The sequence below is a fragment of the Rhipicephalus microplus genome, unplaced genomic scaffold (genome assembly GCF_043290135.1).
Source record: "Rhipicephalus microplus isolate Deutch F79 unplaced genomic scaffold, USDA_Rmic scaffold_45, whole genome shotgun sequence".
Taxonomy (NCBI): Eukaryota; Metazoa; Arthropoda; class Arachnida; order Ixodida; family Ixodidae; genus Rhipicephalus; species Rhipicephalus microplus.
In genome coordinates this window covers 81,437-108,086 of record NW_027464618.1, presented here as the reverse complement: position 1 = coordinate 108,086, position 26,650 = coordinate 81,437, and the positions used below count along the sequence as shown (strand labels likewise).

The 26,650-nt window shown below is 45.5% G+C and overlaps 1 protein-coding gene across 2 annotated transcripts in view; it reads left to right on the top strand.

Annotated features, from left to right (window-relative positions):
- Window positions 1–1,413: 1,413 nt before the first annotated feature.
- LOC119163181 (uncharacterized) overlaps window positions 1,414–26,650 on the top strand; it is an 81,669-nt gene continuing 56,432 nt past the window's right edge. Inside the window, exons 1-5 of one of the 2 annotated variants that reach the window (XM_075884730.1) lie at window positions 1,414–1,764; window positions 2,218–2,431; window positions 6,604–6,666; window positions 12,625–12,694; window positions 14,780–14,846. In XM_075884730.1, coding sequence (XP_075740845.1) covers window positions 2,222–2,431; window positions 6,604–6,666; window positions 12,625–12,694; window positions 14,780–14,846 — 410 coding nt within the window. In that variant the 5' untranslated portion in view covers window positions 1,414–1,764; window positions 2,218–2,221. The remainder of the gene's footprint in view (window positions 1,765–2,217; window positions 2,432–6,603; window positions 6,667–12,624; window positions 12,695–14,779; window positions 14,847–26,650) is intronic. The other variant, XM_075884731.1, reaches the window with a different exon arrangement.

Here is a 26,650-nt window from a genome sequence, read left to right as displayed (position 1 = left end):
GTAAAAAAAAAGAAAGTGTGCGCTTTGACTCTACGCGTTAGCCACAGAAAGATGTCGCAACTGCATAAGGTTTTCCAAAGGAATTGATATTGTGAAGGGTGCTGGTGCCCGCGCGTCTGCATCGAAGAGGTTTTTCAATGCTCATTGTATAATATTAGATTTGGGGTTTTACGTCCCGAAACCTAAGTATGATTATGCGACGCGCCGTAGTGGTGGGCTCCAAGAAATCAGGACGACCTGGTGTTCTTTAACGTAAACTTTACATCGCATAGTAAATGAGCCTCATACCGATTCGCCTCCACCGAAATGGGACCACCGCGGCCGGCATCGAAGCGGATACCTCGGGTAAGCAGCCGAACAACCCAGCCGCTACCCTACCACGGCAGACTTGTTTGCGTGCTAACCTATATCAACGCGGCATCTCTACACTATTAAAAGAAAGATAGGATACTCACCAATTTTGAGGTAGTAATGTGCGGTCACAACATTCAATACCCAAGTACTACGTGCAGGTAGTAGATTTGAAGCAACACTGTGGGTAATAGACCACGGACATTTACTACCTCTGGTTGGTTCTGGTTTGCTACCTGCAGCTACTACTTGGGTATTGGATGTTGTGACAGCACTTTACTACCCAAAAAGTTAGTAAGTAGCACTACCTTTGTTATGAGAGTAGCGAAAGGTGTTGCAATGCAGCTTTACCTGTGAAACTGCGTCATGCTCTGCCAGGCTCCGCACGGTTGTCTCGGGCGTACGACGCAGATATCTCGCATCTAAAGGGCGGCTCCCCTCTCTTTGCTCCAACAGAGACAGGGCATGCAAACCCGGAAAGAATGGAAGGAAATAAGGCCTTTGTGGTGTACTAACTTTGTTCTTGTTCGCGGGATTGAATGCCGGCTGTGGTGGCTGCATTTCCGATGGAGGCGGAAATGTTGTAGGCCCGTGTGCTCAGATTTGGGTGCACGTTAAAGAGCCCTAGGTGGTCGAAATTTCCGAGGCCGTCCACTACGGCGTCTTTCATAATCTTATGGTGGTTTTGGGATGTTAAACCCCACATATCAATCAAATTAACTTTATTCTTGTGCGCGTGTTTGCATGCCTTGTCGCTTTTGGAATGAATACGCACCAACAAGCACCATTATTTGAAATTGCAGGTTGTTGAGGTTAACATGACGAGTTTTTATCAGGGCACTTCTTTCCCTTTTAGCAGCGATTGGCCATCGAGTGATGTCCGATATGAGGCATTTCCGTCGTTTCGTATATAAGTAGTTGCGTGGATGCACGAAAAAAAAAAAGAATGGGCGCGATTGTGATAAGAGCTTTGTTGCCGCCGTGGCTTTGCGATAGCGACGCCGTATCAGCGTTATACGACAGAGGAATGGTAACGCGAACGAACCTGTTTCCTGGATTCGCTTCGCTTCTGTGGCTCACACAGTGCGGGCCCCGGAAGAAATCAACGCGCTCTTTTCACGCGCAGTCACACGATAGACTTCGCTCAATGACTCTGAAAAACTCATCAAGCAGTTAGATTTTTTTTGCAGTAGTTCCACTAGTGGCATTGCTGCAAAAAGCCAGTGCACTTTCCGGCAACGCTGATAATTGTGTTTTTTTTTGTCGCAAGTGTTAGCTCTGGCGAACAACGAGCAATTGATGTTTGATGAGTGAATTATGAGTGTAGAAGCTGCGCCAAGTTGTGCTTTATTTGTAGAAGAGCCAGCACTCCCGGGCAGGATACGTATTCTGGAAGCGGACCGCCATCTCGAGGTGAGTGTTATAATCAACAAGTGCTCGCCTAATCGCAGCACGCGTCACTCGGAATTAGCCTTGTTACAGAGTAGTTATTGTTTTTGTTTCACTTGCTTTATGAATGAGTGGTAATGTGACATCTTCAGCCAAGTTGTTGGACACCCGCCATATATGCGCCCACATTTGTTGCGATAGAGCTCATTCCGTGTGGTTTATTTTGATAGAGCCATGCTATCATGGCTGTATTCTTGATCGTGTCAGCAGCGTATAGAGTCAAAGCGGTGGAATAGAAGTTTATTGTTATTCTCCCACTTCTGAGAATGCGGCATTTGGTTAATAATTACATTTTCTCCAGGTCCCACGAAGTTTGAATTCAGAAGCTTTTACTCTGTTGACAATATCAACAATTTGACCGGTAACTAATCTGTCTTTGTTTGTGGATTGAAAAAGGTGGTGCCGTTCGTTTTACAGCGGCATGCTACTTCTTGGTACATTCCTAGTGACCCTGCTGGGTTGCTGTGCAGCCTTGGGAGTGGTGTTGACGACATACGAGGAAGACAGCTTAGTGGTTGAAATTGTCAATGCACCAGCAAACTCCATTATGCTTCTGGTACGGCTTCCTTCGGACGCCAGCGGTTGTATGGACACAGAAGCTGCAACTGTAGAACAAGAGCTTGTGATCCAAGTGAGTGGCGTGAAAATAATCTTATCACACGGTTCACTGTGTTGTTTGAAATGAGAAGCAATCTCTAGCTGAAGTGGACATCTCCATAAAGTGTATCAATATGTTTTTCACATACCAGAACAGAAACGTTAATAATAGGGCCATCTGGTTAGGCCATCTACTTCCGCAGGAACCCGGTGACTAGTGTCGCCATGAGTAGACAGAACTTTTTACTCTTGCACCATGCGTAACAGTGTTTAGCTAAGCTATGTGATCTAAGAGTGAAGGCGTCTTGAGGGCGCAAATGGAGATGTAGACTCCCTGGTGGATGCCACCTTAAAGGGCCCGTATACCACCTCCAATATTATTTCAAGCATTTCAAGTAAACACGCACATGTTCGGAATTGCGAAGCGATCAACGCTCCTGCCCCTACGAGCCGCCGGCGCACTGCAAATACCAAGAAACAATCCTTCCTCCTTTCCGGGTCTTTCGGGCCTCCGCGTGACATGCCGTGCCACATCTCTGGCGCAACGAGTCAAATATGCCAAATATGCTGTCGAGCAAGAGCGTACAACTTCTGGTCAGTCTGCAAGCAGCTTTCCCCGCTGCTTTTGTTGTTCGTCGTGTTGCCTGCATGCGCGTAACAGGTGCGGGGCACGGCGTGTCCCCGTACAGGTTCATTGCGTTGGCAATCCTTTGAAGGCATGTGCGCAACGCAGCTAGGTTCCATACCGGCACCATTATGGCAGCCATGGTTCGCCAATAAGCAGCACGCAACTGACGGAGTCGACGGTTAAAGTCACGGCAACCGGAAGTAGACGGTGTTTGAAGCAGTGCGTCAGCGATGACGTATGCCACGTGAGATCGGGAGGGGCATTCGGTGAGAGGGAAAAGAGGCGTTGGAGAGGATGCCAGTGGAGGGAAGCGCAGGAAAGAGCAAATGGTGTGGTCGTCACGGTTTCGATAATCAAACGCGTCTAACTCCGCTATTACAGCACCGCTTCGATAAACTCTTGTGGTAGCGTGTTCGTCGTACACTTGTGCACAATTTCCCCACAACAGCTGCATTTCGACCTCTGGGTGGTTTACGGGCACTTTAATAACTCTTTCACCTTGACTGCGCACCAGAGTTTCATACCCGCCTTTTCCTACCCTAGTCATCTTTCTTTCGCTCTTCTTAATTCCTGGCCGCTGGGGTTACTCTTCTGTAGGCCATCACTTGATTAAATGATCCTTTGTGTCACAAAACAGTGCATATTCTTACAGTATGTTCTTTGCAGCAACACGAGAGAGGTTAAGTCTGACTGGTTTTCGGCAGTGTTGCCCAGATCTCTTTGCAGTGGCTCATCTGACACGCCTGTGTCACACATGAGCTTTAATATGTTGCTGAAGCTGTGCAGGAGTTTTGTCAGCGAAATTTGAACTACGCTTACATCGTGGTCGGTTTTCGTGGTTGTAAATCCTCGTGCAAGACAAGTGCGAGCCAGCGTGTTAGGCATCGAAACTTTCTGCAATTCAAATACCACAAACCAAGGAAAATCAAGTAGAAAATGACCCGGCACAATATATTGAGAACCATACAATGGTGTTTGTTCTTTGTGTAGTAACATCTTCATGTATTACTTAACCTAAAAAAATCAGCCGCGTATCTGCATGCCTTGCTGCAAAAGTCACCGAAAGACAATAGTTTTCCGTCTGAAGAGCTTCTTGAGATAACTCTTCAGTCACGAATTAAAATGCGCTTTCAGAAACACGTCAAGTTCGTGTGGCATAATTCTAAGGCACTCAGTCCTACATTCCAAGTAAGGAAATGAAAAGAAGTGTTGTTCCCTGTGAGTTTTGGAGGTTTATGGTAATGAGTGTGTCACTGATCTAATTATTCTGTTCCCAGTCAGCGTCAGTACTTGCATGAAAATAATTTGCTTTTAGATCCAAAACGCATGCACAGTTTGTTGTTTGGATGTATTTGTTTCGAGTGAAGAAAAAATAATTTTCACGTTGATCTTGGAATGCGTCATGTCGAACAATCGTCGAGTATGGTAGTGCATCCTATAAAGAGGTCATCTGCAGCAATACGCAGCATAAGGAAGGTAAATTATTCGCAGTTGTCTACTAAAGAGGCCTGCACAAATGTGCGCACTAAGTTTTAAGCCACTTGATGAAACAAGCGGTGTGTGACGTGCAATTGAAGTTATCGTCTGCTTGTACACACTGTGACTGAATGGGATCAGGACGCCATCTGGCCGCAATGTCCAGAAACAGGCGATTGTGCAAAACCAAGGACCACCGCCAGGTGGCAGACCCATGTCGTCAGCAATAGGGTGCCTTGATGCCCGCGCGCCTCCACTGCGGGGGCGCGTGCATCGAGGCACTCTAGTCAGCAAAGCGTTTCTTGGTGCGCAGCGTCGCATCTTCAGTGACGCGTAAGAAACGCCCGCTCTTTCACGCATAGCGTCGCATTTTCAGAGCAGTCTCAGAAGTACTGGGATGTTTAGAATTACGTATCTATGTAGTTTTCAGTAAAGCAAAACACAATTGATGCTGTGTCTCAGATATGCGTTATAGCTGCTTTTTTATTGACAATGATCACAAGTATGAATGCAGCCACTGGATCAAGATGACTGGGCGTTCAGCAAATGCTTCAACCTGAGCCGAGTGGCTTAATCATGTAGTCGCGTCACACACATACAGGCCAAAACATCTGCGTTCAAGTATCCCAAGATCGACTATCATCTTTAAAGAAGAAAGTCAAATGTAAATTTTGACTCGAAGTATCACTAGCTCTTAAAGTGTTGTACCTGCAGTGTGAAACGAAGCATATACAGTGACAACATTATTATTCATGGACATTCTTGGGGATCACCAACTTCTAGAAATCTTAAATAACCCTCTGATTCATTTTCTTTTATATTATTTTTCACTTTTTTCTATCACGACTTCTGCACAGAAAGGTGTTAAGCTTTGTATTAAGAAGTGAAAGCATTCTATCGAATTTTTATTGCTAAGAGTACAGAATTGCTGTATTTTTGCCATATCCCATCCATCTTTCGTGCTATGATTTGCAGATAAAGAAAAGCCACTTTTTTCCGCCCCAATGATTCGGGCTTCTGTCCATGACATGGTTGCAGTTTTTAAGCATCGTGCGTTGACAGGCATGTGACGTTTTACAAAGTGCGTTGTGTTCGAAGGGCATTTGGCTTAATGCACTGCTCAAGTACGTATGTTGTTTAGGCGTTGCAACACAATCATAAAGGTTCTATCTGCGTACATTTTGAACATTGAAAAAGTGAAGTGTTCAAATTGCGCCACTTTAAGTAGTGTATAATCATGTTCATTCATTGTCATTCACACATTCTCTTCATTTACCACTGTTCATTTATTCATGCCTTATGTCCACTTTTCTGAACTATCACGTATTCCTGTCATTTTCTCATCAGATAAGATTTTCACCAACCGTAGCTATAGAAAGAGCTTTCTTTGTTTTTGCTCAAAACACTGCTCCTTGATAGCTTGTTGGCAACATTTCGCTCGATAGTGTGTGAAAATGTTGTACAAAAGAAATACCATGTTTGTTTACGAAAAGAATGTTCACTAAAGGGAAATTTTTCTAATAGGGGCAAAATATTATTCTTTAAAAAATAGCAGGTGGTTCAGTCATTTTTCTGTCAGCATGAAACAGGCGTGCTTGTAGTTACCAAAATTTCTCGCAGCTTTCTTAAGGCTCAGAATATTCATTCCAAAAATAAATTGTGTGTCAACGTAAAACTTCTTTTTACATTTGGTCATGGCACTCAACGTAAACAGATAAAAAGTCCAGCATTTAAGATCGGCATAGTATAGCGCATGAAGTGTTCTCAGAGATAAAGGCAAGAGCAGAAAAATTTACTCTCGGATGAAGTGCAATGTGTCCGCTTCATTTATTGCCGCCTTGGTTTAAGCTTCTAGATATTTGCATTTGTTATATGTAGCTGCTTTTGTGTGATTCAAATGCCAGTCTGTGAGCTTGTGAAATATTTCGCTATTCGTATGTATTGTTGCATATTAGTTTGAATTTCTACAAATAAAATCGCAGTCGTGTATTTGTCCAAAAACAGACATTTGGTTTTGCGTGCCTCGCGTAGAAGACAGCTTTACTATCTTGTTTTCACAGGAAGACAAACATTTGTGGTGAACTTTTGCATTTTTAATGCAGAGTGCCAACATGACGGCGTTCTATTCACGATATTTACTAGGGCCGGGCAGATACTGCGCGCTGGTGAGTGACCATGTTTTCATTTCACTGCGAACATCTGAACAGCCCTATTCATGAATGTGTGGATAATGTGCTGCCCTGAGCTCATTTTCGGCGGTCCTTGAAGTCTTGGTATTTGGTGTCCAAGCGGGAAAAAGAAAACTGACCATTCGTTGCGTGATAAAGAGACACCAAAGCACATCTACAATAGGTCTATTAGCGCGACAGCGTTAAAGAACTTGTTTCGCGTAAATTCTGGCGTCAGCGTCGTTGTCGTTAGTTGTGAGCCAAAAACCGTCTTGTGCGTGACTAGAAACTTGAGAAAGATGCAATCAAATAAAAATTTTGTGTCTAAGTGGAATCAAACCCGAGTAGTTTGTGTGGCAAGTGAGTGTTCTATCATACAGCCATGCGTCTGCTTCAGAAATTTCTCGCTCGAGACGCCGCTGTGAAACGCCAACGCGGAGTCAAGAATTCTGGCACCTCGCTCTCCCGTCTGCTTGCTCCTCACTCTCGACCGTTCGCTGGCTGGGGGCCTCTCAAAGCGAAGGCAGAAGTGGGTGAAGGTGAATGTCTGACGGCAACGGTACCCTCTCTCGGCGCAAGAAATGCATTCCTCACGATTCCCGTCGGGGAGGTGGGGCCATTGTTTTGTACAGTGACGCTACAGTGGGAGGCAGACAGCTAAGTCGTCCGCTCTTCCGTCATGGTGCTTTGTGCCCCACGTCACAGCTCCCAAATGCTGCATGCGGGAGAGCCGTAACCGTCTTTGCACTCTGCTGGTGTCGGCGGCACCCATGGCCTCACTTTTTTATTTATTCGTTTTCACATACCGCAGCCCAATTCAGGCTGTCGCAGGAGTGGGGCTTTTCAACAAGAGAATACAAACAGCAAGACAATGGAACACTGAAACTGAAAAAAATAAGAAAAACAGAGAAAAAACAGTAATAACACTCTTAGCAAACAAAGCGCGATTGCATACATTCATTCAAAAATTCATGTAGAGGCAAGGATCGGTTGACCCAGGCAAAGTATTCCATGCATTTATTATAGTGTGGGGAAATAAGCTGAATTTAAATAAGTTAGTACGTGGACAAAATGGTGTCAGATTGAGTTTGTGACTATTTCTCGTGGGCTTCTGTTTGTCGGGAGACAAATATTCGTTAGTTAATGTGTAGCGTGAGGTATTGACCAGAATATGTAGCAACTTTGGGCTTTCGAGATAGCGTTGCTCGGGCAGAGTTTGTAGACATAACTTAGCAAGCTGAGAGAAAGGTCAGAAGTTCCAGTCGTAACGTCAAAAAGTGGAACGGATGGCTTTCTTTTGAACCGATTCTAGCATGTGGATGTCAGATACTTTATGAGGGTTTTATACAGGGCTGGTATATTCTTTGATGGAGTGGATGAGTGCTTTATATGTGAGCAATTTTGTTTCGCGTGAAGCATCTTTTAATGTGCGATTTAGATAGCCCAGTTTTTTTAAAGGTTTATTGCAAGTATATTCGATATGTTTAGACCAAGACATGTTGGCTGTGAGTATGAGACCTAGGTACTTATAGTCGGGCACACGTTTCAGAGAGGAACCATAGAAGGAGTAATCGACCAGAGATACAGAGGTGCGTTTGCAAAAACAAAGTAGCTGTTTTAACAAAATTTATGTTCATTTGCCATGTGTGACACTTTACAATACAACAGTTGTCAGCGTAAGGGTGGATTCCGGCAGACATATAATTAGGCAAATCATTTACGTACAGTAAGAACAAAAGTTCCCAAAGACTTAGCCCTGGAGGACACCTGATGTCACATTCACAACAGACAAGTTTGAGGAACTGAAAGAAACATACTGAGAACAGTTGTTTAGAAACTAGCAATCTAGTCAACAATTGATGAATTGTTTATAATAGCGTGAAGTTTATGCAGAAGTTCATAGTGCGTAACAGTGTCGAATGCCTTTGAAAAGTCGATAAAAACGCGTCGATTTCGTGACCGGAGTCTAGAGCGTTCTCAATGTCATGCGAGAATTCCAAGAGTTGAGTTATTGTGCTATATCCTTGACGAAAATGATGCTGAGAATCACTGAGGATGTTGTTATTTTCAACAAACTCCATTATATGTTGAAAGATGGTGTGTTCTAAACGCTTACATGATTGAGATGTCAATGAAATCGGAAAATGGGTTTACTGGTGACTGCTTGCAGCCAGATATATGAATAGGAAGAATTTTGGCTGGTTTCCAAGATGAAGGAACTGTTGAGGGGAATAAGAAATTTTGCAAAATTACGGTCAAATAGCGACTAGTTCACGCATATTATCTAAAAATAAAAGTATTAGGAATGCCATCAGGACCAAGAGACTTCTTATTTCCTAAATATAAAATTAAGTTCACACCACCGTCGAGGGACACGGAAATATCACTGAGTTATCTGAGCCATGATAAAAACTAGGGATATCCTAGTTCTCAGTTGTGATTACCGACTGAAAGTATTCATTGAACGCGTTGGAAATAGTTAGAAGGTCACTACAGGGGACGTTATTTATAACAACTGTATTTTGGCAGCTGGGGCAGGTAAAATAGCAGCCCAAAATTTTTCAGCGTCACTTTTCATTAAATTTTGCAACGTAACCTCAAAATAAAAGTCTTTGGAAGAGTTAATTTTAATCCGAAGCTCTTCTTTGGCAAGATTGAATTCCTGTATTTTAAGGCGATCGCCGTTTTTAGACGCCTCAATCTAGCAACACGACGCGACAGGCGATATTTAGGTAAGCTGGAGTTTTTCTTCTTAGTCTTTATTGAGACGAAACGCTCAATACAAGTTGCCAAAGTTTTTTCAAAAAAAGTAAAAGCCATAATGGAATTAACATCCTCGCATTCGTTGAGGTGCTCGAAATCATCAAAAGAACTGGATAAAAGATCAAGAACAGATGCATCGTCTGCTCGTGAAAAATCGGAGAATGTAGAATAGACAAAATTGTTCCTACGCACAGGAACCGAAATAGACATTAGAACGGCCTTGTGGTCTGAGATGCCACTAGAAACTTGGCTTTCATAACCGTTGTTTAAGAGGAAAAGATCAACGAAAACTAAATCTAAAACTGTATCTCCTCATGTGTTAGTTTGAACAATGCGTTTCAATCAAAAATATAGCGAAAAATATAACAAAACCTTCTTGATTTGCATGGTATAGCCTGTGAGCGAAAGATATGGCAGTATAATAACGGGAGTGTTAAGATCACCCAGGCATATCAAGTTAGAAAAGCGCTCGTGCATGAAGGTTGTTAGTGATCAGATGACCTATGTTCGATGATGGTGAGCGGTAAACCACGCCAAAGATTATAGAAACACTTGCGAAAAAGATCTCGCGCCAAACAGATTCGGTATCAGGCGGACTGGGGATAACGTAAAATTTAAGATCAGACCGTAGACATATCGCAACACCCTGTGGTGTTGTTTGTTAGTTCTGACGACCGTGAAACCAGGAGGCGTTCGCTGTCATATATATGTTCATTCTACCAAGGTTACGCCAGCTATGTGCAGTGAACGGTCTGTTATAAGCGAAAGAAAATTCGAAAACTTATTGACTAGCTTCTGGCGTAAACACTTAAGATGCGCGCGTGTTCGTTAGGATCATTTAAGATGCGTCGAGAAGCATTAGAGGCGAATTTAGAAGCGGCTCTTGCTGGGCGAGAAGGAGTCCTAACGAGGGTATTAGTGTTGTTGTCCTAGTTGTACCAAACTTGATCTACAAACGCATGATCAAAGCTCAAGCATACGATGGAGCCATTATCCTGAAAGGACTTTGAGGCGTCCTATATCTTCTTTCTGATAGTTGTTACGCGCGATGAATAGTCTTCGGAAATGCAAAAGTTGTACCCTTTAGGTTCATTGCAGTTCTTAAGGACAATTGTTTTCTCGCGATAGTCGAGCAGCTTCATGATAATGAGACGCATGCAGTCGATCGGCCTGCCGACGTCCCAATCTGTGGCACTTTTCACTATTCAGGCAATCAATTTGTAGATTTCCTTTTAACCGTTCAAAAAGGTTCGACAAAAGAAGGTCGGTGGTTTCATCCTGTGTCTCGGCGAGACCATGGAGCAGCTAGTTATTTCGGCGAGACCAATTTTCAAGATCATCATTACACATAGCGAGTTGATTGATCTCAATCTGTAGCTGCTGAATATCGCTGTTCGCACTATTATTGGTGGCTGGGGGTGAACGCATGATGAGAAGCAATTTCAATGCGGAGACACGAGTCTTTAAAACATCAAACCTAGAATTGACAATTTAATGGAATTTTTTCGATAGCAGCTATATCTTGCGATACACGTTTTTAATCCTGAATTATCTCGGTAAGCATTTCAGTCACTGAATTGAAGTCAGCATGCGCCGAATCAGAATCACCTGTCTCATGAGCAATGTATGAACCATGTAAACAAGTGTTAGTCTTGTTTAACTTAGGAGGCGCTGGATTCATCTCTACATCGCCAGACGAAAGAAGCCTGCTAACGCGGACTATAATGTCAAAGCAAAAAGACAAAATATCAGACGTACAAGACAAACTGTGTGGGCGAGACAACAGCAGCAGGAAGCGATTATCTGAACAAATGCACTTGGCAGTCGGAAGGTAACAAACCTGCGTAAAAAGCAGAAAACGGTTCAGCATTCCGCTAGCGCTGCTGTGAACTCGCCCACTGAAGAAGGGAGGCGTTGACGATGTCCTTATATGCCCTGCTGACGATGTCACCGATTCAGGTAGGACGAAGATTGGAGCAGTCAGGATGTCGTCATCACAAATGAAGGCACTTGGAACATCAGCTGACGAGGCGATGAATAGGCCTTAACTATCTCCAGTGACGTAGATAGGGCTGATCACGCTCTAAAGACCCGAAATGTTCACGTGCCGAAACTCACTCGAAGAAGGGTGGTTTATTTCAACGCTTTCCGGGCGAAGAAATTTGGATGAGTCGATGATAGGATCGGCGAAGCAGGCCAAATAGTGCTTAAAAGCAGAAAGCAGTTCAGCATTCCACTAGCTCTGCTGTGAACTCGCCCACTTGACTACTGCAAAAAAAAAAAAAAAACGCCCGTTTTGCGCGGAAGGCGCAGTCTGGCGCAGTACTGTCCCAGCTAAAGCTAGAAGAACGGCTTGCTTGCTTGCTTGCTTGCTTGATCTTTTTTCGTGGCTCTCAACCACTAAGGGGGATTAGCCAAGAAGTGGGCGGTTAATATAAGTCACTACCTTAGGACTATCCAGGCTAGGGAAATGGGATTACTTTGTTTTGACTTGGCGGGATTATCTTGACACAATGTTAGAGCCTTTTCAAAATACTCTCTGGTTAACTGCTGCAAGCACACTTATTTGATACCCACTAAGGCATTAATAATAAATTTTCGGGTAGTAGGCTAGCATTTGCTATGCTATTTTTCGTCATTCTTCTGAGAAACGTGGTATCCGCTAAACACTGGCAAGGAATTTGGTGCCAATTGTTCATGCAGTGGCTGATGACGATGAGGAATGAAGGCTGAAATAGGTATGCGCCACAGTTAATAGGGGAACAAGAACAACCTGTTGTAATGGGTTGGAGCATCGGATGGCTCACTCATTACGCTATTCGCATTGTGTGACGACTCTTTGTTCTACCGCTGTTTTAAAACACTTTATAGGTCGAATTAACGCTATTGCTTTCCCGACATCAAGCCTGTCTAAGGCAAGTTTGCGAACAAGTCACACAAGCACCAGCGAAGCTCGGTGATAGAATACTGTGCTGGCACCCAACGGAATCGGGTTTCGAGCCTTACTGTGTCTTTGGGGCTACTTTTTTTTTCTAATTTTGGGCTATCTGGTTGAGGACATCAGTGGCGGCGGAGAACAATGCATTACCAGAGTTCTTTTCTCATAGCAGGTTCCACTGTAAATGTTTAGGAATGCTTCGTACCACTCAGTGCCAGTACAGTGCACTCTTGATGAGCCTGTTCATTGTCCAGGTGGTATCAAACAGCGGAAATATCACTTCCCAGCAGCCACTGGAGCTCAAGGACGAACATCCTGATAATGGTAAAGTGAAAATGGCGGCCACCTCTGCATGGCTTTCTGTGCGTCTTTGTGTATGAAAGAGCATGACGTGTACGAGTGTTTGTGACTGCAAATTATGCCGATCGAGCCTTACGTAGTTGGCAACAACATAGTGAAAGTTCGTTCTCGGTGGAAAGAATTGCTTTCAGCTACACACACTTTTCAGCATTCGTTAAAGAAGAAAGAGATTTTTTCTTTAATCCGAAAAGGCAGTACTGCAAGTCGGCCTAATTGAAAACCATTTGTCCAATGACGAGTCATATTCCCCAGATCATGCCGTGGAAAGGCGTTTTAAGCTAATGCTCTTTCAAAAATATAAATTAGTTATTCATTAAGCTCATAATTATTTTGCTTTTGTTTGTCTCCGTCTTTCTGCACGAAATTGCCAAGATTTAAAAAGGTGCTGCATACTCAGTAGGCAGGCACCCTGCATAAGTCAGCTTTCCTCAAGTACATGATGCTAAAAATCAGTGCCTTAGCTAAGCACATACAAGAACAAGTAGGGTGCTCATTTCTTTTATCCAAGTGAGCACATTAAACCAACACAACATGAATAAGACACAAGGGCCAGCCCATATGTTCAGGTGCCTTCTTCATTTTGTCGCAGTATGCTTAGCACATTTTTTATCGAAAATGAATTCAAGCTATCCTTTTCGTCTTGCTAAAGGCAATGTGGTTGTTAAAATGAACACACAGTAAGTACAAGACAAACAAAATTTCCTGCTTCACTCGGGCGGGGAAAGGCTGAAAATCGCGTACTGACAATATGTGATCGGTGATGTCTGAACGACTCCGAAATATTTCCTATTCTACGAGGGTGTGAATTATATTTAGGGCGTAAATGAACGTTCGATAATGATTTTATTTGTCTTATTGGTATGCATTTCTTGGAAACTTGTGGGGACATGAAAATGCAACATAGCTGTTTATGGATCTTCGATGAAACACCATTCTAACAGTTGTTGCTTTCCCCACTTCCCAAATTATTACCAAAATTGAACCATCCTGGCTTGTCATATGTAAGAGACATGCATGCATTGCGAAACATGGGAGAGGCCTTTGACCTGCAGTGCACGTAGTCAGGCGGGTGATGACGATGATGATGTAAGAGACATATAACACAAGGAGAAAAGATGACGGGTGCACTAACTGGTAAGAACACGTGTAATGAAAAAATATGAAAGCTTGAGGCACATGGCACAAGTTGTGATTCATCAAAGATTTACAAAAAGTTGGCAATATCTTCATGGCATTGTGGAAAATATTTGTACGAGCAAAAATGTGAACGTATCTTTCAAATTGAAAAACATCGAAGACTTTGTCGAGGAACGTATGGCAGAAAAAATGCTTATTGCGTTTCGAAAATCTGATTCGTAGACCTTCCTTTAGTATGTAAGCCAAATGTGGCATCAAAATAACAAACGATACTCTGAAAACACAGTTTCTCAATGACATCACTCTAACAATATCACGTGAAGTTACGAAGGCTCCCATTCGCCGAAAACAAATTTACCTCAAAATATTTTAGGTATTCACTGTTTACAACAAATTACAGGAGGAAATGTTTAATACATTTCCGATCTATGAAAAGTGTCTAGAACGTTTACATTTAACGAACCATTTGTGGCTAAATTGTGCATGCTTCGCCACTTTGAGCAGGTTCTTCCCATTTTTTTCATGCAGGCTTTAAGGTCTGTTACTTGCCTGTATACGAAGAATACATAATAGGTCCAAAAGAAAAGAAATTATACGTTTATATTGGAACATTTTGATACCATACGAAAGATAAAAGTATGGCGCAGTGCAAAACAGGAACTAGAGAAAAGAAGAACAATACAAGCGTCCCACATCCACCTTTCATAATGAACCGCTACCGACTAGCCCGAATGGCTGTTTTGCGACAATACAATGGGATACCTATTCCTCATTCTTCTTAAATTTTGAACAGAAAAGAACGCAGGGAGCACGGACATTGTATAATAGTTGAATCGCTATAGCTTAGGAGTTGCAGTCTTTTATTGCAGTTTGTTCACTGAGCCATTTTTTTTCCACGTTATGCTCTGCCAGGAGGCTTTCTGGCACGCAGCGAAGCCAGCTGGAACACCACAGTTTTTCTGCAAGGATCATATACAGAGTGAGTGACCTCTTGCTAAAAGGTTTCTTTGTTATGAGAAATATAACACTGATGTGAGTTCATTCATAACACAAAAAAGAGCAACAAGTAATTACGAACTGTGTCTGTTTTAAAAATGTAGTCAAAAACATTCTCTCGCAATGTTCTGTCGGCTGTGAATTAAGGAAATCTAATAACCGTAACGGACAAACTTCCGACTAAAATTAAGTTCAAATGCGTGTCTATGCGTACAACACTGCTTAGTAAATTGTTTTAGTATGCTTTGACAAGAAACAGATACTAATGTTGACATAAATATAGTATATAGAGTCTGGTTGATACGTACTCAAAAAATAAAAAATAAACATACCAACAAAAAACGTACGATTGGAATTCAGTGAAAGTTGAGGCTGACAAACCCATAATAAAGGGCAAGGGCAAAAAACGTCCATTAAAAAAAATGAAGGCGTACAGACACTCTTCTGTTTTCGAAATTCTGGCAGCTCGCTTCGGCCAGAGGTCCGTAAGCTAATTTATGTCCTGACAGGAAACAATATCGGGATCACGTGCAAAATGGCGAGACAACCCAAATATTGCAAAACTGAATGCTGAGACAACGTAAATGTAAAGAAATGCTGCCGCCGTGGCAGCAAGCAAAACATCATGCCGAGTGCGCATCGGTTCTTTCACCCTTGCCAATCGAGATGTGGGGCATCGTTGACCGAAGATTGGAAACGATATAAAGTCGAAGTTTGCGGAGTGAAGGAAGGAAAAACATTTGTTACACAGAAAATATCTCTTTCGAAAGGGCCCTACACTTTTCTATGTCACCCAATGAATTGCGTCAGTAACGGTGGCAGTTCGGTGGTTACGGTCGACTCGACGGTCGCATTCCCATTCGACCGTAGCAAACATATTTGAACTCCATCAAGGTCGAGCGAAGTTGCAAATGTTTGTCGTGCGCTGTAATTGGTTCCTTTAGGGCACACTCAGACTTCAGAAGTGAAGTGAAAACGAAAACGCCAGAGTGGCAGAAAAACCATGAGCACAAGCGCTAGAAAAATTCACATTCGTTCTGTACCTAACGCTGCCACTGCCGTCGCTACCTTGAGAATTGAATCAATTTTGTATGCTTTTCGAGCACTACAGTTCTTACCAAATTCTAGTTATTCACGCAAAGTAGTGAAAAGAGCACGCACATTTTCAAACGTTGTTTCTGGAGGTAAGCCAGCTGAAACGACACGAGCGAATGCACCGGCACCGGCGGATTCAGCTGGCTGCGCGTGAGACACGTTGGGGTGTGCCGACTCACTGTGGCTGCACCGCCTAATTCCAGTGTTTTCGGCGATCGTAATCCGAACCATTCAAACCAGGCTCTCGATGAACGCGTCCTCGTTGAGACTGTCAAGCGTCATCGTGCTGCGCAGGTAGTTTGCGATTTTGGTCGATGCGAGTCACCGCAGACGCCTTCACCGCCAAGCTGATTATGTGAACGGCTGGTTAGGTCACGTTGTTTGGTCTAGCGCAGCCACGGTCGTGAGTGCAGCCAACGCTGTGAAGCGAAAACCAGATCCGGTTCCGCGTGGCGGGAAATCGGCCTGATACAATTTCCCGCCACGCGGAAGCGGATTTGAACCGTGTACTCACGGCCGCAAAATGAGCGTCATAAGCACTCGGCTACCAAGGCGCGGTAGCTGAGGAAGTCTCTGTGGGAACTATATGTTTCTGTTGGCTAGAAAACAAAAAGGTGTATATAAAAAAGTAATAAAAACGGACAAAGCAGTTAGAAGGAGAAATAAATCAGACCATAGCTATGTATAGTTTTGCATAGCAAAATGGTTTGGTGGCCGGGCTAACTGACTACTACTGCGAGTTGTCTCCCAGCTTAAAGCGGGGAAAAACACCGCCCTACAAGCACATTGGGGTTACAGTGGGACACCAACCATAAAACTGGGACATGTACCACCTGAATTGATACGTCTGGTCACTTTATACATGCAGCCATTGTTAAATGTTAGAGTCGTCACAAAGGGGGCGGTGGTGAAGATTTCTATTGCAACGAAGCGCAATCAATTTCATTCTCTACGAGTGCCCTGGTTCCTCTGCATTCTAAGCGGACAGAATTACCTGTAATCACGTTTTGTAGACGCTCTAAGTCAAACCGTAGCTAGCGTCCATTCAGGTAACATTTTGCATTTGCGTTGGCGCGTAGAAGCTACATAAGAGTCAAGCCTTATTCTCGTATTCACAACCGCTCCTCGACTCGACTTTCACCCTTCACTTGACAGAGTTGAGCACCGCACCGCTGCTCGGCTGAAAATAACACTGGGCTACTCAAGAACCGCAACAGATTACCACTGATAGGCAGTCGCTTGCCCAGCCTAGAGACGGCGCTGCCATCGGCTTTCTCAAGTGAAGGTGAAGCGTTGAGTGAAGGAACGTTCTTGAATAACGGGGGTTAGCCACTATCTCTGCATGCAAGTAAACATTTTTATGCGGTGACGTGCAATGAGAACCAAACCTTCTTGCTGGAGTTGTTGCAACAGTGCTCCGTTTGTCTTGCTTTTGTTAGGAGCCGAATCATGTGAATTTCTGGTCATAATGTGCTCCTAAACAGCTCATTTCACTTTGTGTACACGACAACTTATTTCATGCAACTAACTTCTAAATTGTAGAGTTCTTAACTGCGGCTGGTCAGAAGACTAGCTCTTCAGAGAAGAGACCAAGACACAAAGTGAAGCGTTTCCACTCTACGTGGCTCAGCCGTGACTGCCCATCAATATCTCTCGAGCACGAGCTGCCCACGCACTCGTAATCACCATTGTCCTCTTCTGTGGTCGGAACGGTCGCAGCCATCGAGTGCTCCCACTCTGCCACATCACCTCTGGTGAAATTTGTGAGAAGCAGGTGCTACGGCAGCAACTGGCCCTGACCACGATGAGCCGGACGTGGTACGCACGACAACTTGTTGATGACAGCGCTCTGCACCCACAACTCTTCGTAGGACTCTATGAGCTAGAGTACGTCGTAACAGCTGAATCGCGCAGCCTGAAAGAAGAGGTGCACCGGACTCTCTCAGGCTGACCCCCATGGTCGTCAGCGAGAGCATGATGGAATGCTGATGGTCCCATGGTGCGGTACCGATTCCACCATGTTAGCGGGGTTGGAGTAGTCGAGGTAGTCCTTCAAGTACTGACGCTGTTTCGTGGCGGCGTCTTCGCAGTATATGTATTGCTCTGTGACGTTTCATCATTGTAACCGCTCAGACCATTCACATGTGGCTGGCGGCTACTCCTCCGCGTCGTTGGACGCTGGCAAACTCGGCAATTACACGAGCACATTGCCTGATTGCCTGTGCCTGCGGCGCTCACTTCACAAAAACAGACATTGGTAGCGTGACCCGATGATTTCAAAGAATAGATGTTATGGTCCCCGCAAGAATCGGACCCAACTATTTTGCACGAAAATGAAATATTCTACCCCAAAGCAACGCTAGGTCTTGGAACTGCTTTGAAGAAAACCCTACGAAGCTTTCGGGCGCGTTCACACTTAAGCAATGAAGTGAAAATAAAAACGGCAGAGTGCCTGGTGACCGCGTGCGCGTGGCACATGGCAGGGTTCCTTGGCTAGAATGCCGTTTTAGAATAAACCTGTGTCCACGTAACCCAGCCTCCTGCCTTCTCGTTCATCCATGAAGACTTCAACATGGTGTCAGAAAAACAGGTGCAACCAGTGGACATCGGCTTCTAGTCGTCATCCTTCCGAAGGACGCCGCAAGCAAGAAAAGCGCCGATCATGGCGTCATTCATTATTCAACCGCCGGACGCCTCCAGTTTTTCGTCGCCGAACGAGTGGCCGTAGAGAAAACAGCGTTTTGATAGTTTCCGAACCTCTTCAGGCTTGTGCGTGAAGCCCGAGCACCACCAAGTAGACGCCCTACTCTACATCATGGGTGAGCAAGCCGAGGAAATCTACGCCACCTTCGCTTTATCCGAAGAGAACCCCAAGAAATTCGACGCCGTCGTGGAGCAGTTTGACAAGTATTTCATTCCACGACGCAACGTAATCTTCGAACGAGCCAGATTCAACACCAGGCTGCAGCAAGATGGTGAGTCGGCCGAAGATTTCATCACTGCGTTTCACACGCTTTCGAAAGATTGCGAGCTCGGTGCTCTTCGAGCGGAGTTCGTGCGTGACCACCTCGTGGTTAAGATAAAAGACAAGCAGCTGTCCGCCAGGTTACAGCTCGTCGCAGAGCTCACACTACAAAAGGCTCTAGATTCCGTTCGCCAGATCGAAAGTGTCCGTCAGCAACAAGAGGAGCTCATCCAGGAGGTGCTATCTTTGAACAAAGTTGCATCCAGTGCACACACCAGTCGACGTGCTTCAATGCAAGACAAAAGCGGCAGTTATCTACATGGGGCAAGCAAGTCATCTTCACCCCCTCTCCCAGTAAAAAAAGAGAGCAGAAACCATACCATTGGTGTGGTCAAGAGCGTCACTCTCGTACTATCTGCCCAGCTCGCTCGGAAGTCTGCACGAATTGCCGGAAGAAAGGTCACTATGCCTCCATAGGCAAGTCATGACGCCTCTATTGTGTCGAAACTGAGCACGTAACTTTAGAAGCATAATTTCTTGGAGCAGTTAAGACGACGGATGCTGGAAACTGGGAAGCGAGTCTTGGTTCAAGGCCAGCCTGTAGACTTCATAAATGACACTGATGCCGACGAAATAATCCTCCCGACGCACATATTCCAGGCGCTCAAGAACAGGCCGCTTCTATCAGCTCCTCCTCGTCAGCTACATGACCCAGATGGAAAGCTTCTTCCAGCAGCAGAAGTGGCACAACTCCTGCTCATCTACCGCAACCGTACAACAACTCAGGATATATACGTCCTAGATCAGATCTGCACTCCGTTGCTAGGCAAGCCAGCCATCAAAAAGCTACAGACGCAGACCTTTGTGAATACCATTGCCGGCAAAGTGAAACCGAAAGGAAAAATTCCAGCGGTGTTCCAAGTACTCGGCAAGCGGCTGAATGAACACAGGATTCAGCTTCAACCAGGAGCAAAAGCTTTCGCAATCAGCTCGCCGAGGCGCATCCCAATCATATTGTACGGGAAGACAAAGTTGCATCTTCAAAGGATGCAGAAACTCGGTGTCATATCACCTGTTGATGAGCTGATCGAGTGGTTTGCACCAATGGTATTCGTCCCAAAGCCCTCCAGAGACGTGAAAATATGCGTCGACTTTACAGAGCTGAACCACCACGTTCTCAGAAAATGGCATCCTATTCCTTCCATGGAGCCCACTCTCGGACTTCTTCATGCAGCTAAGGTGTTCCCCAAAGTCGATGCCAACTCTGGATTTTGGCGAATTCCAATATGTTAAGAATCAAGGAAACTCACCACCTTCATCTCACCGTTTGGGTGCTTCTACTTCAACCGACTACCATTTGCCATTGCGTCAGCTCCTGGACACTTCCAGAAGCAGATGGCGTACACATTACAAGGCATCAGTCGAGTTGTCTGTCACATGGACGCCATCCTCATCTGGGGTTACAACAGCCAAGAGCACAATGAGACACTCCGAAACGTGCTGCAGGCACTTGCAAGGGCTGTAGTGACACTGAACGACAGCAAGTGCGTGTTTAAGGTTCAGCGCCTTACATTCATAGGACACTTGCTCGATGAAGACGGAATAAGACTCGACGAAAAGAAGGTTGAAGCCATAATGAAAATGGAGAGTCCCAAAAACAGGACCAAGCTGCAGAGAGTTCTCGGAATGGCTACATACCTCGCAAGATTTGTCCCCAATATCTCTGATATTCTGCAGCCACTCACACTCACTCCTGTTGTCAGAAAGCAAGAATTTATTTGGGGTTTTCCACAAGAGCAGGCATTCAACTGGTGAAAGTCGATCCTTGGAGTCTACGACCCATCAAAAGAAACAGTCGGCACCTCCAACGCATCATCATTCGGACTGGGAGCACTAATTCGGCAGAAGCAAACCAATGGCAAGTTTTCTGTCATTGCTTACGCCTCAAGGTCACTCCCAGAAACCGAGAAGCGCTACGCTCAGATTGAAAAAGAGGCTCTTGCTTTAGTCTGGGCATGCGATGATTTCAGCGATTACATTGTTGGCTAGCTGTTCAAGCTAGAGACGGATCACAAGCCGTTGGTTTCAATCTTCACCTCGAAGAGGATTGACGACTTGACGCCTATATTATAGCGGCTAAAGATGAGAATGATGTTATATTGGTATGAGGTTGCATACATAACAGACAAGGTACTTATAGTCACAGATGCACTTTCGAGAGTGCCTCTTCGAGATACGGGACCCAGCAAGCTCGAAGAAAGCGTTGGAAGTTTTCCTGTGCCTAATGACAACATCTATTCCGATAAAGCAACATTGTTTACAATGGTTAAAGGCATCCCAACAAGCAGACCCCATTTGCACACAACTTCGTCTGCTGCGCGAGAAAAAATAGTCATTTAGGAGAGACTTAGGACATAACCCAACACCATTCTACGACCACCAACCCTATTTCACTATCGAGAATGATTTACTCCTCTACGCATCACGAGTTGCCGTCCCCAACTCATGCCGAAAAGAAATCCCACGACTCTTACACGAAGAACACTTTGGCATAACAAAGACATTAGCTCGAGCCAGAGACTGTGTCTGGTGGCCCACCATAGAATCTGATGTTTCGTCCCTGGTGAAGCGATGTCAGCAATGCATCGAAACAAGAGTAAACAGAAAAAATACCGCTAATAAGCTTTGAATACTTTGAGACGTCTTGTTAACGCACTGCGATGCATTTGTTTCACTACAAGAACCAGTGGTGGTTGATAGCTACCGACTTTTATTCAAGATACCCCGAACTAGTTAGACTTAAGAAGCTCACTTGCGCAGCTGTAATCAACCACTGCAAGTAAATTTTTGCACGCCGCAGAATTCCCGAGGAAGTGGTTTCCGACAATGGCCCGAAGTATTCGTCGACCGAGTTTTCACTATTCGCCCAAGACTATGCTTTCAAGCACATTACATCTAGCCCTCACTATCCTCAGAGTAATGGGCTTGCAGAGGCTGGAGTGAAAATCATCAAGACATTTATGGGGAAGACCAAGGACCTTACCCGACACTTCTAGCGTACAGGTAGACTGCTTTGAAGAAAGGATATAGCCTTGCCGAACTGTTCATGGGTCGTCGGCTGAGATCCAGGCTTCCTTTATGTTCCACCAAGCTGACACCCCAATTGCGAGATCAAGACAGCTTTCGGAATTTAAAGAAAACATACAGACAACGTCAAAGGAAAGACTTAGACAGACGTCACGGAGTCCGCGACTTGCCGGAACTTCTTTATGGAGATGCCGTGTGGGTGACAGACCTCAAGAGTAAAGGGACAGTACAAGCCCCAGCCGATGAACCTCGATCTTATTGGGTTAACACCGACACTGATGCTGTGCATAGAAACCGGACGGAGCTAGTCCCATATTCCCGAATTCATAACAACGCAGATAGTGCCCGTACCAGTGATTGGGCTACAGACACTCGCTCACGTTGCCAGGACACTTCCCGCGGGCATACCAGAAGTGGCAGGTGCGTGAAGCCGCCTGCTGCAGCGAACGTCGCTCGATTGCATTAGGAGATGTGGCAGATGCTGCCATCTAGGACAAGCCAGGCGAAGCTGTTGATCACGTGTGCTCGAGGTGCGCGTGGCGCGTGGCAGAACTCCTAGACTAGAACGTGGTTTTCGAATAAATCTCTGTCCACGTAACACAGCCTCCTGCCTTCTCACTCATCCCTGACGGCTTCAAAAGAGTACGCCGTAACAGCTGAATCGCGCAGCCTGGAAAAGGCGCAAACGACTCTCCCACGTTGACCATCATGGTCCTCAGTGAGAGCATGATGGAATGCTGGTGCTCACATGGTGCGGTACTGATTCCACCGCGCTTGCGGGGTTGGAGTAGTCGAGGTGGTCCTTCAAGTACTGACGCTGTTTCGTGGCAGCGTCGTCACATTACATGGATTGCTCTGTCACCTTTCGTCATTGTAACCACTCAGACCATTCACATGTGGCTGGCGGCTACTCCTCCGCGTCGTTGGACGCTGACAAACTCGGCAATAACACGAGCACATTGCCTGATTGCCTGTGCCTCCGGCACTCACTTCCCAAGTTGGCGCCATGTTCATTTCATACTGATCCTCGACGTTGCTCTGATCCTCCTCTTCGTTGTTGTAGAATCGCTTGTGTCGGTTCAATTATGGTCCAAAGCAATGTCTCCGACGGAGATGGTCCCTTGCACGGTCTTAGCACTGTGTTTCCGGATTGCTCATCTGGTTGCCTCCTTCACTGTTCTCGGCTTTGTCGTTCTTGTTGTCCGAATATTCTGCGACGGCTTTCTCGTTCTCGGCACCCGCGGCACCATTTTTATTCGGTGAAATGCGAAGCATTTCTTTGCTTGCTGCGGACAGTTCTAGCGTTTCGTATCTAATAATCTATCTCTCTAGCCACCCACGTCCGGGTGCTCTCGTGATCATCTCGAGATAGACCAAAGTTAATATGGGAGGATAAGCGGTTTTGGCAATGACTGTTGGGGGACGACATGAACAATACTAAATTGCCATCACGCATGACGTTATACCCTTTCCTCCAGACACGTGTGATACATACCTGTATATCACGGGCTGTGCTGTGCGGGTACGCGTCACAGGTGTTCAACAGTTTCCAACTACCGAGGAACGGTGAGAACATACATCAGAAATTGAAATGTGAGAGCGTTAACAAAAACTGAAATTGGCAGCGTTGACCCGATGATTTCAATGAATAGATGATATGGTTCCTGCAGGAATCGGTTCCAACAATTCTGCATGACAATGAAATATTCTACAACGCTAGGTCTAGAAACTGCTTTGGAAAGAAAACCTTATGAAGCTTTAGGGTGCGTTCACACTTGAGCAGTGAAGTGAAAATAAAAACGCCGAAGTGCCTGGAAAACGGCAACCACGCCCGTTGAAGGTGTTCACATTAGTTCCGCCCCATCCCACCGCCGCTACCTTCACAATTATTCGTTTTGGCCTGCTTTCTGAGAACCAAATTTCGTACAGAATTCTCGTTATTCACGCAAAGTACTCAAAAGAAACAGTTCGCACCCTTTCAAACGTTGTTTTGGGAGATATTCCCGTAGAAACGACATGAGCGAACGCAACGGCAGCGCATTAAACCAGGTGTACACAAAACTGAGACACGTTGGGGCATGCCGACTCGCTCCAGCTTCGCCATGTAATTCCAGTGTTCTCACTTCTCAGCGATCGTAATTCAAAACCAGGCTCTCGATGAACGCGTCCTCGCTGAGGCCGTCAAGCTTCGTCATGCTGCACGTGTAGTTCATGATTTAAGCCGATGCGAGCCACCGCCGACGCCTTCCCCACCATGTTGAATCAGCGGCCGGCTGGCTAGATCACGTAATCTGATCTAGCGCAGTCAAAACAATGAAGCGGAAACTGGATCCGCTTTCATGTGGCGGGAAAATTGGTCTCGGACCGATTCTTGTGCGCCGGCTACGTGACGTGGCTTTCCAGCCGCTTGGGCGGCAAAGCGAGCCAGTTTCTGGAGACTTTCGCCACTTTCGCGCTCTTCGAAGCCAAGTGTGAACACGCCCTTAATATTAGTGAAACGTGACCTGCGATAGCAGTGTTGCCAAGCTAATTTTTAAACATTACATCTCTAATTCAATATCATGTCAAATTGGCGTCAATTCTAGTTAAGCGCCATCCACAGAGATTGGTGCGTGTAGCACTCTCCAGGGTTTCTATACTCGCAAGCACAAGCGCTACATTTCAACTAACCGCTTCTGGTGTTTGCAATGCCCATGTTGTAGCAGAAATCATTGCGCAACTGTAAACAATTGGCTATATAAAACGTATGCTACTGTTCGACACACACGTCTGTGCGTATAACATCTATACTTATGTTCAGCATCATATATTCAACCTTTCCCTCAACGAAAGTTTGCACCACAGCCACCTTCCCTCGGCATGCATCGTATGACATCAATTCCCATGGTGTGTAGGCTCTGCCAAATTTTAGAATTTTCGGCGTCAAAGTACTTCCTCTTGTCCCACTAGCCACCTCATGTCGTGCCTGGGCATTCCGCGTGATACTCGGCGTCCTTCACACGCTCTTCGGCTTCACCATCCACTCCGACGGCTGCTGCCTTCCAGCCTCAAGCACAATCACTTTTCACTCAATAGTCTCTTCTCGTGTCTAGGCTACCTCCCTCTAGTCATATCAGGGCTGCTTGTTCTCTGCCCAGTCTTTGCACTCCTAGACCTTTTTAGTACCACACTGTCATTATTCGTCTGATATTCTTCCTTTCCTGTTGTTCTTTTCCTTCTGGTTTTTCCTCTTATTACTCGTCTTCTCCCCATTTCCATCCTTTTTTTCTTTTACCTTCTAAAGTTATTCTTCGCATCATCCAGTTTCTCATCAGCTTTCTCATCGATTACAGCGGCAATCTCTTGAGAAGTAGACGCACCATGCGGGTGCTGCTCGCCGCCGATCTCGATGTCTGCTTTATCACGCTTTCGTTCAGAGAAAACCTTCCAGGAAGTCTGTGGCTGTTTTCTCAGCGATTTTTTTGGCTTCATTGTATTTTTCCTAACTCTATTCCTTCACAATGGATGGTAAAACTTCATTTCGTCACAAGGCAACTGTGGATGATTTCGTGTTAAATGGCCATCTGCCCAAATTTGGTGGTGATCTGTGTGGCCCACTCCACGACCTTTGTCAGGACGACTGGGTCTGAGCTGGTCAATACACTGCTCCTTTACCAACTTTCTCATCTCTCTCTTCGCCAACGCCACCTCCTGCGTTGTCTTTGTCTTCTTTTTCCTTCCCTTCCACCGCTTTACCATCATTATACTTCCCAACCTCCTTGTCACGAAGCTGTAACTCCCGACCCACTATCCACAGTGCTGAGACCCACCGAGTTCTTCTTCGCTGTATTCACAATCACCTGACATATTCCCAAGAAAGTCATCGTCCTCCGCCGTGTACTCCGCGTCATTCACGTTCTCCGCCCACTTGTCACCATGTACCTCATCGTCCTTCGATGCCACGTCGTCGCAAGAGCCCACTGCGTTCTCGGTGCCTCCAGCATGCACATCGATGCACTTTGCAGTGTGTGCCTCGGTCCCGGCAAGCACGAGAAAGATCCCCATCAGCAGTCTCGACATTTCTCTCACCGCTCGCGGTCTAGCCGTCGGCGATCCCGGGCGAGCCACCTTCTCCCACGATGCGCCTTCATTGTCCTTGAGACCCGATTCAGCACTCGTGTTCGGGCTGCTCGTCCCCACTCCGATGGCTTGGCCGAAATGCCCAAAAGCCACGATGACTTTCCTGACCTCGTCGGAGCTTCTGCGACCACAGGGGTGATGGAGAAGCAGCGCCAAGATCAGCTTCCTCATCTCGTGTGGGTCCATGAAGCCGAATAAATCGAGGTAGAAGAGGGCTTTCTGAAGCTCATGCAGCTCATCGTGAGCGAGATCACCCGGTAGTCGGTCAGAAAGCCAATGAGTGCAATCGGTGGGCGTGGCTTCTTCGTTGGGAATTGTGGGGTTCCGGGTAGTGGCAGACCCGGAGACCCGCAGAGACGAGACCAAGAGCCAAGAGACTAGTCTTTACTCGTCGAGAGCTCGGCCGCGACTGCCCGTCAGTGTAGAGTAGATCCCGAAATTTTTGTCAGAAAAATATATCAAAAATAATACATTTTAGAAATCAAACTGCACGAAAATGTGTGGGTTCCTACCATTCTGAA